We start from the raw sequence: 20,503 nt of genomic DNA on the forward strand, positions 1-20,503 counted from the left end.
TATATATATGTATGTATGCATATATATATATATATATATATATATATATATATATATATATATATATATATATATATATATATATATATATATATATATATAGACATATATATATATATATATATATATATATATATATATATATATATATATATATATATATATATATATATATATATATATATATATATATATATATAGACATATACATATATATATGGCATGGTATGCAATCTGGGATTTACAGCTCAGTATGTACAAGTCGGTAGGTATGAACTGGGTGTATGTTATCCTATATGTGATCAATACAGTATTGCCACATCTTAGCAGCATGTTCTATTTAAGTGTTTCTAGTGACAGGCTTGATGTTATGAAGCCTTGCTTGTGGAGATTTCATTCAGCTTGCTTTGCAAGGTATTGTTATGTATAATTAATTTGTATTGTGTGCTTGACCTTTGTCCCTAATTGAGTGTAGGAGTTTGGGCCTACCTGACTAATTTCATTTTTTTCAAAATATGTTTACTTGTATTTGAATTCAGGACTTTGGTTTTTCCCTTGGAAATTCTTTTGTGTATCTGATTTTTGTCATGATGTTTACTTGAATTAAAGTTCAAGGCCTGATCTTAATTACCAGTTTGGTATTTTCTTGAAATGAATTTTATTTATGAATTTGATGGAAAAATGACCTTCATCCTGGCCATTTTGTGGTATCTTAGGGACTGTGTGAGCAATTATTTATTCCAATTTTAATATCAGTTTGAGGAATCACTTATAATTGTGTTCAGATATTAATTAAGAATTATTATTTATTTAAATTCATTGTAATTAAAAGTGCTCATTCATTTTTCAGACTAAAACACTGCTTTGGGATTATTGAGGACTTGTTCAGAAACATTCAGGATTACATCATTGTGATACATCGAGACCATAGGTACATCAGCACAGTCAAGATTCTTGGAATTTGTATGTAAGAGTCTGCACTTTTAGAGTTGTGATAGAACATAGAGGATTATTTGACCTTTAATTAACAATACTGTATGTTCCTTTTAAAGTTTCACTTTGTATTAAAGGGAAATAAATTGTTTGTTGAATTTTACAAAACTTGAGAGTAATTGTTATAAAAGCATTTTCTTCTAATGAAGTTATTTGTTTTTATGTAAAAATGACCATTATTTTCAAGATACCCAACCACTGAGAGATTATTTACATTATTCCAGCTGGTTTCAACAACCTTTTAGTAAAAAAAATTGATCCACAACTGACCCTGCATTTTAAGCAGGTTTGTGAGTTTTCAGGGCACAAGTTATTGAGAGAGTGGTATCTAGAACATAATGATTTATATATTTTTGAAGCCAGTCTATTGAATCATTCAGCCGGGTGATTGCAGGGCAGCTCTGGCTTCTTTGTCAGCCCTTTCACTACCCATAATACCAATGTGACTAGGCAGCCAGCAGAACAGAATCCTTTTTCTAGATTGTAGGAGCAAATCATGTTTCAGGTACATTTGGGATCTTAATGGAAGAGACTGTGTATGTATCCATTAAGCTTGTAAAATATGTGGTCAGCATGTAGTGTCAGCCACATTTTGACCGCTGAGGTTCAGTGCACATGCACTTGTAACAGGAGGTTGTCATGTACATTATTTTCAACATCTTCAGTTTCAGCAGCCAAAAGTGACCAGTTGATGTGTCCTTGTAAGTCTGCTGCCCAAAAAGGTTATTAAATATACATCTTTTGTTGTCAGCACTCAGTACTCTGAGTTTTGTTGATCTGTTTGAATGCAAGTGCCAGCAGATGGGATGGCACAAATAAATGTAATATTTTCAGACAGTTTGCTAAGATATGTTTAAATTGATGACTAACACCTTAGATTCATTTATACCCTTACCAGTTTCCACACAAGGATGACATGACGATGAGGACTAGGCAGGAAATAACATATAAGTCAACATTGTTTTCTTATTGTAAATCAGTTAATAGTCAGAAAGTAGTGGCTTTAGAGGTAGTGATAATTTGCAGTTTGAGCAGTGGGTGTATTATTTGGGTGTATAAATAAGGGAATGCAAATTTTGTAGGTTGCCTGGTGGTAGATTTATGTAGACCCTTTTGAAGAAGTCAGGTGTATAATACACTGGAATGCTGCAGGTACATGCTATCAGCCAATTTTAGGGGATGGCAGATATACTACACAGTATCAAATCCAGGTGATTTCTTTTTATCTTGCCTTGTGGTTTGTACTTAAGTAACTCAGCCATACCAAAACTATGTAAATTGATGCAGTTTTCATGCTTTAGTGACTTGTGAATGGGAATTTCCTAGGTTGTTTAATGGTAGATTTATGTACATCCTGGTGAAGAAGTTTGTATATGCTGGGATATCCATTAATGGAATTCTATATGTCCACTGTTATTTTTCTTGCACCATCAGTATTTTAGTATGGCTGAGTTACTTTAGTACAGACAAGAAGGCAAGATGAAAAGAAATCTCCTGGGTGTAATACCTTGGAGTATATATACTATTCCTTAAACTCTGCTGTATGTCCACTGTTCATTTCTTACACCATCTACATAGTGAACCCTGTTTCACCTGTACATATGAAAATTATTGTGGGTACATCATTACAAAAGCTATGTCAGTTTTGTCCAAATGTCAAGCTTGATGACTTGTATTTTTGGCATTTGGATGCATCAGCCATTCCAGAAGTAGACCACTTCCAGTTTGTGTATTATTCTCAGTACCAGTCTGTATATTGTCAGCTACTCCAAATCTGTTTTTGTTGATGAGATGATTTGTATTTACTTGTAAGCACCTTGTTTTTAACTGGGTCTATGATTTTGTACTTGTTTTTAGACAGAACGCACATTTGGTTGGGCACATGGCATCCAACACTTATCAAATTATGGTGGTGGGCTAAGTATAGTTCCTTTTGCCACAGTGGTGTTTTCATTGATTCTGGAGTATATATTTGAAAACTATATTTCATCATTATTCTTGAGCCATTAAATCATATCATGCCATTATCTCCCTTTGCAAAGGAATGTCCTTTTAACAGTTCATAAATACATGAAGGTTAACAATGTCATACAACTATCAAGTAAAATACAACAAAAACATTTTTTGTTTTGGTAATTGATTATGGAGAGAATGCAGGATAGTTGTAGGTTTTTATGTGCCTAATGATTGTGTTGCCTGCATGTATTAAATCACAACATTTTCAACATTAAATATATATATATATATATATATATATATATATATATATATATATATATATATATATATATATATATATATATATAATTGCAGAATTTTACTAAGTATTTCAAGATTCATTCTGCTTGGTGCAAATATGTCTGCAAAGGATGGGCCTGAAGAAAAAGCTGCTTCAGTTTGCTTGACAAGTGAAGATAATACCCCTGTTTCACCAAAGAGAAATACATCTGTATGGATGTACCTTAAAAATAAGTTCCGTCTGACCAATGAAGGTGCTACACCAGTCCAATGGAACCTCGTTGGATTGGTATTTATTTCTCTGGTATGTTTATTCAGATATTTCCTTCTGATGATCTTTTGCTTTTCTTTTAATTCTGTATTTTATTCCTTCAGTATCATAGCAGTGCTATGCATTCAGTTTCTTTTTTTAATTATAATGTCCAGCAGTTTGATACAGCAGTGCTACACGCACAGTTGTATTACGGTAAATGTCCTAAACAAGCCACTATTTAGACCACAAATTCAGCTGGTTTGGAGTGGATGATGTGTTAAAGAGGGGACCCTTTAGAGAGGTTTTGCTGTGTAAAGGTATTCATATTTGTATTAGATAGGGCAAGAAGTAAGCTTCAGATATCAGATGTCTATAAAATTTTGTTTTCATATTAACTAATCACGAGTACTTGAATTGAGGCCAAGTTTTCCTCATAATCTAATAATGACAGTAACAGGATTTATAGTTTGCTGCATTCGTATTAGAAAATATGAACAAGTTTTTCTGAGTAATACTGGATGACCTTGGGAGTGAATTATTAATCTGAAAAAATGAGTTGATATTTTCCCATACAAATGCAGTAACCTTTTTATTATATATTCATTTTTGTTTTCCTACATAAAGCTTAATATTAAAAGAATACACTACAAGAATCAAAGTAATTGAATTTATGTTGTATTCCATAATAAATACAGAACTGTATTAATGTGCACATAGCACCACCCAGCAACCTTTGAACTTCATTGCATGCTTGACATTAGTTTGAAAAAATGACATTTTGGTCTGCTTAAATTGTAAATTTAAAGTCATGAATGAATGCGTATTGAAACAACTTTTCCAGTTGGTATGGAATAGATGGAATTTGTTTTTCTGTCAATCCAACTCATTTCTACTTTTCTGCTTGTGAAAGACTGGATTTATTAGCTGAGTCAATTTTGTACTATGGCATGTGATTTAAGTAGTAGAGTGACCCGCCTGAAACAAGTGTACCTCTATTTCAGTTCTGCCATTGATTGTTTGGAATCATAATGTGGGGAAAATATGAATTTTTTAATTAAAATTATCAAAAAGATGATATGGAATGTCACATTCATTTCATTTTGAATGCAGAAACAAGAATGTAATTTCTGTTGAAAATGTTTGTCAGAAGGGCAGTACAGTTTTACAGTGTATATCAAGTTTTGGAAATTTTGCTATGGGTCATGTAATTCAGATTTGCAGAACTAAGAAAGTACAATTTTAGGAAATTCAAGATGCAAAAAATATATTTATTGTAGTTGTTCTTTATACCAGGTATAGAAAGCATATATTTATGCCCTGTCACTTGCATGTGCTTTGTTGAAGGGACCCCAGCTAAGTACCTAACCTGTATGGCTTCAATCGCTAGCCTACTATAGGTCTAAATCCAAAACATTGTCAAAACCATTAAATGGAGAAGATTGCAAAGTAAAACTGTTGTTTGACAATCAATTTAGCAAGTCGAAATAAGAATTCTTCATTGTCTTGGCTTACTGGCTCAGAGGCTCTAAGTTTTCTTTCTACCAAAACCATCAGTTGCATTTATTTTCTCAAATTTTGAGTTTTGACTCACTTGTAAAATGGTACTTCTCTGATAGAAATGCAATAACCCTTGGCCTCAGTCTGCTTTACTATGCTATTTATTTTAGACCATAGAGAACACTGGTCATAGTCTGGGTCATTCTATTTGTGAATAGTTATGATGAACATTTCTCCAAAATAGCCATTTTAAATGATCATTGAGAATGGTATTTTCAATATTGCTTGTCTCGTGTTTGTTGTGGACATTGCAGATACCATGTTCATTATTTTTTTGCTTGTTTGAAAAGTTTTTTGGGGACTTAGTAAATTCATCCACATTGTTAACTTTATCATTCTTTATTTTCAATTGGACGAAACAGATTGTTTAGTTCATACACAAACAAATCTAATAAAACAAAAGCTAAAGCGCCTGCTACATGAGCGTACATTGTTTACTTAAATCAGTCGTTTGTAATACACAATACTATTTTCTGACATGCAGTTTATGCAATATGAAGCTGTGCAGTATGGAAAAAGTTTCATTAGAGCCCTGTGTATTTTAAGACCAGTTTTCATTATGGTTCATTGCACATAAAAGATCAGTTTCATTAGGGCTTTGTGTATTTACAAGACTGGTTTCATTAGGGCCCTGTGTACTTTCCCTGGGCCCTGTGACCAGTTTCATCAGAGTCATCTGTACTTACCAGACCAGTTTCATTAGGGCCCTGTGTATTTAAAAGACCAATTTCATTAGGGCCCTGTACTCAGAAGACCAGTTTCATTAGAGCCCTCTATACTTACAAGATCAGTTTCATTAGGGCCCTGTGTATTTAAAAGACCACTTTCATTTGGGCCCAGTGTACTTACAAGACTGGTTTCATTAATGCTGTGTGTACTTACAAGACTGGTTTCATTAGGGCCATACAAAAATACCAGTTTCATTAGAGCCCTCTGTACTTCCAAGGCCAGTTTCATTAGAGCCCTTTTTATTTAAAAGACCAGTTTCATTAGGGCCCGGGGGCCCCGAGTGGCCGAGTGGTCTAAAGCGCTCACCGTTACGTATCACTGCCATCTCACCTCTGTCTGCGTGAGTTCGAGTCTCAGGCTCGGCTAACGTGGGTACGTGAGAAAGCCTGCCAGTAGCTTCTCGTGGGTCGGTGGTTCTTCCCGGGGTATTCCAGGGTTCTTCCTCCACCAATTATACTGGCCGCCATGTATAGCCTATCTTGTGCTGAAAAATGGCGTTAAACCCTACAACAACAACAACATCATTAGGGCCCTGTGTACTTAAAAGACCAGTTTCATTAGGGCCCTGTGTACTTACAAGACTGGTTTCATTAGGGCCTTGTGTGCTTAAAAGACCAGGTTCATTAGGGCTCTGTGTAAGATCAGTTTGATTAGGACCCTGTGTACTTAAAAGACCATTATAGCCCTGTGTATTTAAAATACCAGTTTCATTAGGCCCCTGTCTATTTAAAAGATGTTTCATTAGGGCCCTTTGTACTTGCAAGACTGGTTTCATTAGGACCTTGTGTGCTTAAAAGACCAGTTTCATTAGGGCTCTGTGTACATAAAAGATCAATTTGATTATGGCCCTGTGTACTTAAAAGACCATTAGAGCCCTGTGTATTTAAAAGATCAGTTTGATTAGGGCCCTTTGTACTTACAAGACTGGTTTCATTAGGGCCTTGTGTGCTTAAAACACCAGTTTCATTAGGGCTCTGTGTACATAAAAGATCAATTTGATTAGGGCCCTGTGTACTTAAAAGACCATTAGAGCATTGTGTATTTAAAAGACCAGTTTCATTAGGGCCCTTTGTATTTAAAAGAACAGTTTTTCATTAAGGCTTGGTGTATTTAAGGATCAGTTTCATTAGGGGCCCTGTGTAATTACAAGACTGGTTTCTTTAAGACCTTGTGTACTTAAAAGACCAGTTTTGTTTTGGCCCTGTGTACTTAAAAGATCAGTTTGATTAGGGCCTTGTGTACTTACAAGACCTGTTTTATTAGGGCCTTGTTTATTTTAAAGACCAGTTCCATTAGGGCTTGATGTACTTAAAAGATTAGTTTCATGAGACCCCTCTTTACTTACAAGACTAGTTTCATTAGGATCCTGTGTATTTAAAAGACCAGTTTCATTAGGGCCCTGTGTACTTAAAAGACCAATTTCATTAGAGCCATCTGTACTTACAAGACTGATTTCATTAGGGCCCTATGTATTTAAAAGACCAGTTTCATTAGGCCCTGTGTACTTACAAGACTGGTTTCATTAGGGTTCTGTGTATTCAAAGATCAGTTTCAGTAGGGTTTTGTGTACTTACTAGACTGGTTTCATTAGGGCCCTGTGTATTCAAAGATCAGTTTCAATAGGGCCCTGTGTACTTACAAGACTTGTTTCATTAGGGCCCTGTGTACTTAAAAAGACTAGTTTTATTAGGGCCCTGTGTACTTATTTCTTTAGGGCCCTGTGTACTTAGAAGACAAGTTTTATTATAGTTCTGCTCAGTGAAGTGGAGCTGTAGTAATGATGTTCATTTTTCTATCTACCTGTTGACAGTTTGGTTTCCTTAAGTGCATTGTTCAATGAATTTTTGAAATTTTAGCCAAATTTGATCTGCTTTATAATTATGAGACCTCAAAAGACCTCTGTTCCAAACTTTTCTGTCATCATTTCCAGGAATTATAGGCCCTTGATTGTCAGTCCCATTTAATTTTTATTTCTGCAGCCCAGCCTTCCCATAGATTGTTGGACTTTAGTCAGATTTTGCATTCACCTCTATATTGATGAAGTCTCTTGAGTAAGTTCATTTCCCATGATTAAAGTCTGCCCCTAATTGCCCATCCTCCCTACACAAAGTTCACAAAATGGCACTGGTCAGGTATAAAGATTATGCATTGTGCTAACAGATTGTACTTGCATCCCTAGTGGGGGAAATTATGGTGCCCTCTTGATTAATGGACACAATTAGTAACTACAATAAATACAAATATGTTTCAATGTTTTGAAAGTAATGAAACCAACATGTTACATTACATCAAAATGGATGTTTTGTCAAAGCAGTGTGTACAGGGTCAAAGAATACCAGTGCTTTTGTAAACATTCCCACTTCATGTGATATCAGTTGTGGCCCCACTATCCCAAAAAGCCCTAGGGTGAAGGCTATTTCTGCAGCATGACTTTGCTAAGCATTGTGGGATTTAAATCAGATTTATTAGACAATTTTATATTGAAAGAGTTGGATTTCCCATTCTCAAGACCTTGCTTTCCCAACACAAGTTCCTTGCCAGTAAATTATTGTGAACAGGACTTTTTCCAATGCAGCATTGCTAATAGCTCTAGTTTCTTTATTGCAAATAGATCTTGGTTTCAACAATTAACTTTATTTTATTTTAGTGACTTTGAAAGCTAGTTTGTTGGGTCCTAAATAGTGCAGCACTAATGTAGTCACCTTGTATATCTTGGGCCCTACGTTTGATTTTCAGTTCTGAAACTTGCAAGAGCAAGTGGTCACCCTACCAAGGTAGGTGGTTTTCTCCATTTCCTTCATTTTCTTCTCCTCCAAGCGTGCAACATGCCAGTATCTGAGCCATTGAGAGTACAGTCTTCCCTTGCTATTAAATCTACTTCACTATAACACATTTCTGGATATAATGCATTACCACTATGGACCCCCTGATAAAAAAAGTATATGATTGTATAACAATATGGATTGAAAGAAAACAATGTGAAACTTAAGTGTTAATCCATTTCCTTTTTAATACAATGTTTTTTAAAACATTTTGATAATTCCTTCTATGTCGCAGTTAGGTATTGAAACTGTTCTCAGTATATCATGGTTTTGTAAATAACACTGTTCTCACTATAACCTGATTCAGTATATAACGCAGTTGGTAGTTATGTACATCCCAACTACTGCATTATAATTAGTTGGAACTGTAATCAGCACAGATTGGCAGAACTAATTATGTTCTCAGTGCATGTATTAAACAATAGAATTTAATCTAAACATTGATAGTTGCTTCCTTTAAAGAAATTCCATGTCCTTATATATTGAAGCTAATCAGTAAATTTAACTGAAAGAAAAAAACAGATTTTGGTTTTCCAGATGATTTTTTATTTAAAAAAGGGAAATTTGTGACCAAAACACAATTTCAGTGTTTTAGGAAATTTAAAAAACTTTTGGTCCACCAAACTTCAAAGTTTGTTCACATACAATATAAAAATGGAGATTTGAGTCATTGTTTCAGTTCTTTGTCTTTTCTTTAATAACTTAATTTCATGTCAGGATTTGGTTACCAGTTTACTGAGTTTTAGTCTGAGTTGATTCTCGATATTACACAGTACTGCTGTGGACCCCATAACTGAAACTGCACTTAAATTGATGTTCTGTTGTATGGCAGTGGTTTGTAAAATAATATGAAATTTAGTACAATGACCCCTCTCTTGAATGCCACCCTGATTGGTAGATGTTTTTATCAAAATTGAAATAAGGGCTTTAATTGTCAAGATCTGGGACAATATTCAAAGGGAACAGGATCCCTGTATATTAAATGAGGTGATCTTTGTTTTGTTCTGATTGGCTGAGATTGCAGCCATTCTTGAAGCCATTTAGTTTATCTTAGGTTATATGCTTGCAGTACTACATAAACCTGCTTAGTGAAGTGGTCAACTGTCATGTTATGTAAAGCAGGTGAGTTATATCAGGCCCACCTGGGTCTCTTGTTTATCATTCTCATTATCCATGGTTTACTGCATAACACAATAACAGCTATGGCAGTTATCCTTATACACTGAGTTTTTTTTACATTATGTTATATTTATTTTTTTGCAGTTTTCCAGTTCATTCACGTTGACATTCATATTTCCATTTTTGCCAGAGATGATATTGGTAAGTAGAAGATTGATTGACATGAATCTGATTGCATCAGACTTCTAATGAGTTCTGAAACAAATTGGTTTTAGATCAAGTGTTTAAAATGTATAAAGTGATTTTTATCCTGCAAGTTGTGAGACTAACGTAACCATAATTTTTCTTGTTTGCTTTGGAAAAATCCTAATGCTCTTCCCCTCTCACAAGTGGAGAAGTGAATTCTTTAAATCTACAGTAGATGATTTCTGTATATATGTATTATCCAAAACATCCATTCACTAGTAAACACTTTGTAAATATGTGCCTGGTAGGGTCTAAGTACCTATTATTTGGAACTATTCAGATGTTTATCCTGTGGTAAATGTTTATTATTTACTTACTTTTGAGCTAAAAATATTCATGCCGTATTAATCATTGAGCCCTACATTCAGTGTCAAGGTCATATGGTACCTTTGAGTAGAAAATTTATTTTTATGTTATATAATTCTGTGATAAACCTTTACTTGTGAACTTGAAAAACTCAAATATATAAACAATGGTGATTACTCATCTTTTCTCTTTGAAGACTTAGTTAATTAGTTTTCTGAAGTAATTTGATAGTAAGGGCAGTAGTCAGGCAAATGGATCATAAGTCCTACCAAAATACACTCCTAACATTCATAAAGACACAAAACCATTCCCAACTACTCTCTTTTGACCTGTGTTGATATTTTTGTTATGTTCATGTCAGTCTGTCATTATGTTATTCATACAGTGTATCTCATCTATGAAATTACAGAATTATCCTGCCAAGTCCATGTACCACATTACTTGTTAGGTGTCCGATTCAGCTGCAGACTTGATAGACCTAGATCTGCTGTCACATAATGATCTGACAGATCAGTTAGGAGTGATCATTGGAACAGCAATTAATAGACACTGATTTACTTGTACATTATGTGATGGCAGATCAGGGTCTGTTTTGTTTGCAGTTGGACCTGACTTATAAGTGATTATGTATGGCAATTGGCTTACTGCTATCAACAATAAAATCAATGATTCATATATGAAAATTATATTTTTTTATCTTTAATGGGATGATAGCTTCATAGTAACAAAAAATGGGCAGACCACTTGCAAGTTAGCTTCAAGTTTGGTTTGTTGTAAAATAACTACCATATTTATATTTGCTTCTCACTGTGATCCAACTGCAACTGCACTAACCCACAAACCCAGATCTGCAAGTCACATAATGTGGCAGTAGAACTGGGTTAGTACAGATCTGCAAGTCACATAATGTGGCAGTAGAACTGGGTTAGTACAGATCTGCAAGTCACATAATGTGGCAGTAGAACTGGGTTAGTACAGATCTGCAAGTCACATAATGTGGCAGTAGAACTGGGTTAGTACAGATCTGCAAGTCACATAATGTGGCAGTGGAACTGGGTTAGTACAGATCTGCAAGTCACATAATGTGGCAGTAGAACTGGGTTAGTACAGATCTGCAAGTCACATAATGTGGCAGTAGAACTGGGTTAGTACAGATCTGCAAGTCACATAATGTGGCAGTAGAACTGGGTTAGTACAGTTTGCTTAGGACTAATCAGTAGAACAAACATCATTCACCCTGATGTGCTAAGTTATGTGATGGCAGCTCTGCGTCTATTTAAATTAAACATGAACTCCATTTCATTTGTGCCTGCCTCCCCAAAATGTGCACACATACTAAAGACATTGTCCCCTGCCCCAGGGCAAGTGGTATTTCCCCACTGCTATTCCAACATTTGCTACTTTATTTCTTATTGAATCTGCTGTTCTAGGTATGTAGTAAATAGGATTAATTGGCAATTGTGTTAAGCTCTAAAGCATTCATATAAGAGTTAGGTTAATCAATTATTTTAATAGATTCAATGTCAGATACAGTGTGTAACTCAGTGAATTAACACATCTTTATAATGTGTCAAAGACCAAATGGCTTGGTTTAGAAAGTGGTAAAGACCAGACGACTTGGCCTTTAAAACTGGATTGCTACTATTTTTCAGAGTTTTGGCTACAAGGAGGAAGACAAGGGGTACTATGCAGGCATTGTAGCATCAGCCATGTTTGCTGGTAGAGCTGTGGGAAGGTAAAATTGTGTTAAAACTTATCTTCTTATTCATCTTACCAGACATAGTGAAGCAAATACTGAAGTAATTACAGACATAGTGAAGCATGTTTTTTCAAAACAGTGTAGTTAACTAATTACAGACATAGTCAAGCATGTTATACAGAACATAGTATAGGTAGCTAATTACAGACATAGTCAAGCATGTTACACAGAACATAGTATAGCTAACTAATTACAGACATTGAAGCATGTTTTACAGAACATATAGTGTAATTAACTAATTACATAGTGAAGCATGTTTTACAGAACAGGTAGTGTAGTTAACTAATTACAGACATAGTGAAGCATGTTATACAGAACATAGTATAGGTAGCTAATTAGAGACATAGGGAAGCATATTTTACAAACCATACGTCACTCCCTCGATAACTTGCACCCTGATAACTCGTGAACCCGCTTATGACGCGGTGTCATTTTTTAAACCCGAAAATACCCCCCAAAAATTATCCCTATTTGTTGAACTTGAAGAAAATCACGATCAAAATTGGTAATGTAAACTTTGATGTATCGCTCGTTTTATCGTTGAAAATGGTAGATAAGACCTGGAAATTTTAATCAACACTATGAAATATCAAATTTAAAAATAACTCTTACAATTTTTTACATTTTCTTTCCAAACGACATTCCTAGTACACTGCAATTAACGATATGTGAGGAAATTTCAATCAATATAAATGTCACTTACACCGAGTGGAGGCAATACTTTAATAAATAAATACAAATTAAATAATTTTTGTATCAGTTGAAATTTGTGTTCTAGTTCCATCTCTTAGTTCCTTATAAGTGTAGTCGTCATAAGTGCAACGTGTCCTCTTGTAATTAAACGTAAAATGCGTCAATCTACCATAACAGCTATGTCCGCGAGTGTTTCTCTGAGAACCTAATTAAGTGCCGACTGTGTTTTGATGACTGACTTGCGGAAGTATTTGTTGTATTGTTGCTTTGAATCAAAAGCTGGCCTCCTTTATATTATCATGTTAATTATGTCTTTTGAGTGAAAAAAAGGAGGTGTTATAAAAGAAAATTTAAAAGGCACAAAAATCGAACTAACATAAACTCTAGCAGCCTCAGTCGTATGTCAGGTGGACTCACTTCATTTGATCAATCGAACACTGTAATAAACGTTATTGTGTATGTAACAGAAACTGACTTAAATTAACTGACTCTTTCATAACTGTGATCAAAGATAACAAGGCAGCAAAGCAAAAAGAATACTTCATAAAATAAAGAGCTTGATTTCACAGACAGGGACCATTGTGGGCAAGCGAGTTTCAGAGAATTCTTAAAATTACATTTAGAGATATCCTCAGGGATGATAAGAAATTTCATTATTACTTCCAATGAAATCACGACATTAACATTGTACTAATTGAAAAATAAAGAATTGAGTTTCGATGTAGACGGGTCATGAAATAAATGGCGCGTGTTTTTGAAGAAAGAAAAAGGAATCTTGTTTGGTGGTGTATCAACAGTTAGTCTAGTTCCCAAATTGTGAACTACCGATTTGGCAAGATACTATTACATACCACTACAGGAACCAGACTCATAAAGAAAACAAAAAGCAGTGACGTAATACACAGATTTTTCGCGTACACGTGATCATTGTTCAAACCAGTTGGAATGAGCTTTCATATGTTGGATATTTTGAAGAAAAAAAATGTTATTTAAACAGAATAACGAACAACTTCATTAGAAAAAATGCATTATTAAAAATTATTATTGACATGATTGTAAAATGAGGATTCAGTCATTAAACAGCCCAGTTCCCTAGTGCCTCCCCACCTTACGTTTTTTCCGATGTCAAAGTGATTTTTTTTTAATTTTTGGAGGTCCCTTGGTAACTCGCACCTTGCTTTAAAGTGCGGTCTATGTTTGTGGACCCCGTTGTACGCGAGTTATCGAGGGAGAGGTGTATAGTGTAGTTAACTAATTACAAACATAGTGAAGCATGTTTTACAGAAAATATAGTGTAGTTAACTAATTACAGACAATGAAGCATGTTACACAGAACAGTGTGGTTAACTAATTACAAACATAGTGAAGCATGTTTTACAGAACATAGTGTGGTTAACTAATTACAGACATAGTGAAGCATGTTTTACAGAACATAGTGTGGTTAACTAATTACAGACATAGTGAAGCATGTTTTACAGAACATAGTGTAGTTAACTAATTACAGACATAATGAAGCATGTTATACAAAACATAGTGTAGTTAACTAATTACAGACATAATGAAGCATGTTTTACAGAACATAGTGTAGTTAACTAATTACAGACATAGTGAAGCATGTTTTACAGAACATAGTGTAGTTAACTAATTACAGACATAGTGAAGCATGTTTTACAGAACATAGTGTAGTTAACTAATTACAGACATAGTGAAGCATGTTATACAAAACATAGTGTAGTTAACTAATTACAGACATAATGAAGCATGTTTTACAGAACATAGTGTAGTTAACTAATTACAGACAATGAAGCATGTTACACAGAACAGTGTGGTTAACTAATTACAAACATAGTGAAGCATGTTTTACAGAACATAGTGTGGTTAACTAATTACAGACATAATGAAGCATGTTTTACAGAACATAGTGTAGTTAACTAATTACAGACATAATGAAGCATGTTTTACAGAACATAGTGTAGTTAACTAATTACAGACATAGTGAAGCATGTTTTACAGAAAATATAGTGTAGTTAACTAATTACAGACATAGTGAAGCATGTTTTACAGAACATAGTGTAGTTAACTAATTACAGACATATTGAAGCATGTTTTACAGAACATAGTGTAGTTAACTAATTACAGACATAATGAAGCATGTTTTACAGAACATAGTGTAGTTAACTAATTACACACATAGTGAAGCATGTTTTACAGAACATAGTGTAGTTAACTAATTACAGACATAGTGAAGCATGTTATACAAAACATAGTGTAGTTAACTAATTACAGACATAGTGAAGCATGTTTTACAGAAAATATAGTGTAGTTAACTAATTACAGACATAGTGAAGCATGTTTTACAGAACATAGTGTAGTTAACTAATTACAGACATAGTGAAGCATGTTTTACAGAAAATATAGTGTAGTTAACTAATTACAGACAATGAAGCATGTTACACAGAACAGTGTGGTTAACTAATTACAAACATAGTGAAGCATGTTTTACAGAACATATGGTGTAGTTTAACTACACACATAGAGAAGCATGTTATACAGAACATAGTATAGCTAACTAATTACATACAGTGAAGAATGTTATACAGAACATAGTGTAGTTAACTAATTACAGGAATAGTGAAGCATGTTATACAAAACATAGAGTGTAGTTAACTAATTCCATACTGAAGCATGTTATGCAGAACATACTGTGTAGTTATCTAATTATGGACAAAATGAAGCATGTGATACAGAATATATAGGAATGATGTTGGTTTCAAGGACACTCTAATAAATCCCAATGAAATTTCATTAAATATTGTTGCACACAATGCATCAGTTACTCCTACAAGAGCTGTTATTAACGTATACAATATGTATGCAAGCCTTTGATACTACACCTAAGATTCCATGGCAAGGGACACTTTGTCAATCTTGCAGACACACATAATTTCCAATGGACTTTTTGTAGTAGTCGAACCCTTCAAATGTCTACTTTTCATCTGTCACCAGTTTTCTAATTGCACACTTCAGTTAAGATTAGAATTTGGTACACTTTGTAACAGTGACCTTTATAAATGTCACAGCCTTGACTAGAGCTAAAGTATGTTTTAAGCTAGAATTCGATTTTGTTTATTGGTTGGTCACTGATACAAATTTTTCTGAAAGAAATATTTACGTTTGGCTTCATTATAGTAATATTGAAGTTTTATTTCCAACGTTTTACAATCTTATATATAACCTATTTTATCTGCGTTGCACAACCATCTTCTTGGAATCGTACATTATTGAAATAGAAGTCATTTAGTCACTCAGATAGCATTTAATGAATTACACATAACACTCTAGGCTAATGTTTACTGATAAATTTGATTTTTGTACTTATGGCTATATTGATGAATTTCATATCTCAAACAAAGAACTAGATTTTAGCTCAACTGGTTATAGATCAGCTTATTGGAAGGTTGTTTTCTGTCTGTCCATTATTGGAAGGTTGTTATCTGTCTGTCCATTATTGGAAGGTTGTTTTCTGTCCTTCCATTAGCACAAGCATGCTTTTGGTACTTCTTCTAAACTACTTTGAAATTGCCATGAAGTTTTACACACACATTCATCTCATGATCTTGTTGGACCTAAGCGGAATTGGTGCCAATCTGACATCCAGTATGGTCACCATGGCATCCATTTTGATAATCTTGTTATTGTTAATCCTCCTGCAAATACAATTTGATTCACAGCTTGTGCTGATTACTCCAATAAACATCCAGCTTTGGAGATGGCCTTTCACCAGTAATACAATGCAGCATGGAAAAGGTTTCGATACTTGTTGGTGCATGTTTATATCCTTACTGCTATACATGTAGGTGAACAGCTTGGATTGGTTGGACTGTGGATGTATTTAAGCTATAAGCTTCTGTTTTTATTGTTAAACTTTCTAAACCACTGAAGCCATCATTGTAATTTCTTACAAAGAGAAGAGAAGATATAAATTGTGCAAAAGGCCCCCAGCTACCATTCTGTTTCATGATGATGAATAACTATGTTTTACCTACAAACCTACAGGTGCCAACACATATGTGTCTTATTGAAATGAGCATTATATGATAGACTTATCAAATAATAGAAAACAAATGAGAAAATATGATCATTGTGGACAAATCCAAATATTGGCTTGTCTAGGTTAGGTCCCTTTCCAGGTTTTCATATTAGATTTGGGTAAGCAAACTAACTTCATAGTCATACCTCAGACTCTTTGATATGACCACGCTTTTCAGCAAAACACCTGCATGATCAAGCTTTTGCTAAAAATGTAAAAAAAAAAAAAAATTGTAAAAAAAAATATTGATGGTGAAAGGAATAATCAGCCACATAACAAATTCAGACAATGAGCACAAAGTCATAAAATTAAGACTCTTAGTGGAAATTTAACAGGATATGAAACAATTTTGTTTATTTGATCTGTTATGAGAGACAGCCCCTTCTGCCACCAAAAATCAGTCTCTCAAGACAGGAGGTCTCTCATAACAGGTTTGTACAAAAAGGCCAGTTTCCAAGGTTCAGTTTCAGAACAATATAAAGATAAATAATCACAATCACTACACACATATTCTATTCTTTATTAATAGTTCTTGCTAAAATATTGTATGCATTCATCTGAAAACAAATAAATTATGTAGCAATAAAGATATACTTCTATCATTTAACTTGAAATTACATTTGCATTTGAAGATCACATGTACATGTATTAGCATTTGAAATTGCTTCTGATTTACTCCTTTTCCTTTATAACTGTTACACCCTAAATTTGTTTTTCCAATGGTTGAACCGCTATTTTGTGAGTTGTCTGCTCTTTTTCACTTCTTTCAGTTACAACAATTTTTTTCTCCAGTGTTAAAATTTGTCTTGTTTTAGTTGAATGTTCCTCCATTGTTATAAAGGTACTAGGTGTTAACATTATGTCTTGAGTGTTCAGTTGTAATATCGACTGTAAAGACAAATTTGACTAGGTTTTGGGAAAATATGACAAATCTTTACATGTGCATTTCATATCTAACAATTAATGAAATAAAAAGAATTTACAGTAATTTCATCCAGAAACAAAACTATTTACTTAGAGACAAAGGCCAAGTGCTTAATTCAAAGTAGACATACAGGGGTTAACTCTATAAACAAAGTGTGCAAACCGGTTGCACCAACTTGAATAGATGACAGCTTGGTGACTGGGATATAATCATGTTACCATCGGTGGGGGGGGTGGGCAACAAACATCACAAGCCTTTAATACTATCAATATATGCGACCACTACCTTAATTTCAGCACTACAATGGCAAATTCATGACATGTACATTAGCCTGGTGTATGGACTTTACCTTCGGTCACTATATACAAACCAGTAACCTTTGTTTTTCTTCTTTTCATGGATGTTTCTGATCAGAACAATCTTTACTATTCAAGCGACCGTTGTAACAAATGATTACATAAAGGTCAGTGGTGTGTGTTCTTGCAATATGATTGTTCATAGAGCTGGAGACTGGGTCCTGCTTGTATATATCAGTGGTAGCTACTATGGTCCCGCTACAATAAGGCTGAGAACCAGGCTGAGTGCTGGAATGGTCTACAGGTACTCTGGTTTAAAATAGAAAATATGATATACTATAAGTGTACCCAAGAAAATGTCAGGTACCGGTAGCCAGCCTTTTTTTTTTTTTACATAGAATGTATAAGTGGTCATTGGATTAAATAAAGGTCATTGGAGTTTATCCCCGTTTTGCAATGCAGTTGTTCGTAGCAGTGTTGAAATGTATATTTTGCCAAGACATCATGGTCATTGGTCACGTTCAGCAGGTGGTTCCTCACGGTAGAGCCTTTATATAATAAAATCGATCTGTGCATTATGATTATGGGTCGCTCGTAGCAGAGGTCGCTCATAACAGTTTTTGCTGGATGTTGATGTGACTCTTACTCTTTCTGGAAGAGATGATCACTGCCACCATGTGAAATTGAAAAATGTAAAAGCAAAAATAATATCAGGTTGAGAGCTCTAGCAAGAAAACATTAACCTACCTGGGCAATGGAACCACATTTTCTTAAACTGAGCTGGAATCCATTGTGGTGTCAGTGTACTTTACAAACATTTTTGTTGAACTTGATGTTGCTTTCATTACATCAGATCTCACTTATAAACTTTTCAAATGCATGTTTTCAAATTTAAAAAATAGGAGTACATATTTTGTTATACCTTGCTGACTTATAGAAAATTTTCAAATGCTGCACTGAGTATGTCTTGTTACAGTTGACAGATCTGAAGTTTGGTCCAAGCTTGGCATGTTGACTCATGATTCTGAGCAATATTTCTTTATTTATGGATCAGACAATGTCAGTTGACATTGCAACCAGTGAACTATGTTTATCATCACAATAAGCCATTGTCCTAAAATGGTTTCTTTTGGTTTACATCACACCAATGGTTTTTTGCATGTATTTCAGAAATATGAAGTAACTGAAAACTCTTTTCAAACTATGGTACTGTGACACTTTGAATTTCCAGAAGTTTCACACTGTGTTGGACAAAACCTAAATAATTAATTTAAAAATAATTTTTCATATCTTAAAATTGAAAATGGATAATAATATTATTGTTCTTTAATTTCAGTTACTTTTGGGGCTGGCTCTCTGATGTAAAGGGGAGGAAACTGGTAATACTGATCACTATAGCATTAAATGGGATCTGCACGCTGGCATTTGGATTCACAACAAACATTATAATGGCTTTCATCACAAGATTCCTAACTGGTGCTGCTAATGGTAAGGAAAATAATTCTTTTGAAAAAGATTACCTTAATTGTACAGTGGCTAGTTCATAGTTATTACCATTTATCATATGCAGTAACACCTGTCAAATTAGACACCTTTTACAGGCCAACAATTTTGAATCCATTTTCTGAATTTCATTATCATTTTAAACTCCACTACAAAGGAAACTGTCCATAAAGGACACATTGTGGACACTGAGGGTATCCTCATTGGATACTGTTCACTTTACATGCAGGTTATTTAGTGCCCAAGCAATCCCAGTAAAGGACACGCCACAATAGCTGACTCAGGCTGGTCCATTGGTAGGATTCAAACCTGCACTCATTCATTCAGAGTCTAGCATGCTAACCACTGAGACATCATGGCTCCCCTGACATCCAGTGGAATGAGTATGATAACTCAAATGCACCAAGTGGTCTCTAACTTTATCACCTTCTTCACGTTTCAAACATGATGGAACTTCAACACTAAGATGGCATCCATATCTGTGTTGGTGAGGATGTGTTTTTGACACAATGGGAGTTATTTGTCACTTTGCCTCTATTATTTACTTTAACATCATAAACAATATTATCTGTATATTACATTTACTATATATATCAGCTATGTACATATTTACAGGTACAGTTGGGACAGCCAAAACAGTTCTGTACGAGATCTCAGACAACTCCAACCAAGCTGTAGGAATGTCTATCATTGCAGTGGCATGGGGCAGTGGAATCATCCTTGGACCCACAGTTGGAGGTCAGTACCATGAAGTTACAGGTCAGAGCAAAAAAACAGTGATAGTTGTCAAGAACATAGTGATCTGATAGCATCTTTTGCACATTATGTTAAAGGTCTTTTTTCCAAATCTGTGTTAACGTGCATCATACAGAAATGTTCATTTACACCTGAGTGCTAAAATGCAGAATACATTTGATAATCTGAGCCCATACAGCCATAAGATGGGAGCTAACTTCCCTTCTAGAGCCATAGGA

At 34.4% G+C, this 20,503-nt stretch overlaps 1 protein-coding gene across 1 annotated transcript in view; it reads left to right on the plus strand.

Annotated features, from left to right (window-relative positions):
* The first annotated feature begins 856 nt into the window (after positions 1 to 856).
* LOC149776940 (uncharacterized) overlaps positions 857 to 20,503 on the plus strand; it is a 47,504-nt gene continuing 27,857 nt past the window's right edge. The window contains exons 1-6 of the mRNA XM_089942686.1: positions 857 to 967; positions 3,307 to 3,535; positions 9,856 to 9,912; positions 11,916 to 11,998; positions 19,363 to 19,514; positions 20,145 to 20,267. Coding sequence (XP_089798812.1) covers positions 3,350 to 3,535; positions 9,856 to 9,912; positions 11,916 to 11,998; positions 19,363 to 19,514; positions 20,145 to 20,267 — 601 coding nt within the window. The 5' untranslated portion in view covers positions 857 to 967; positions 3,307 to 3,349. The remainder of the gene's footprint in view (positions 968 to 3,306; positions 3,536 to 9,855; positions 9,913 to 11,915; positions 11,999 to 19,362; positions 19,515 to 20,144; positions 20,268 to 20,503) is intronic.

The sequence above is a fragment of the Sinohyriopsis cumingii genome, chromosome 18 (assembly GCF_028554795.1).
Source record: "Sinohyriopsis cumingii isolate HCF-2022 chromosome 18, ASM2855479v2, whole genome shotgun sequence".
NCBI classification, from domain to species: Eukaryota; Metazoa; Mollusca; class Bivalvia; order Unionida; family Unionidae; genus Sinohyriopsis; species Sinohyriopsis cumingii.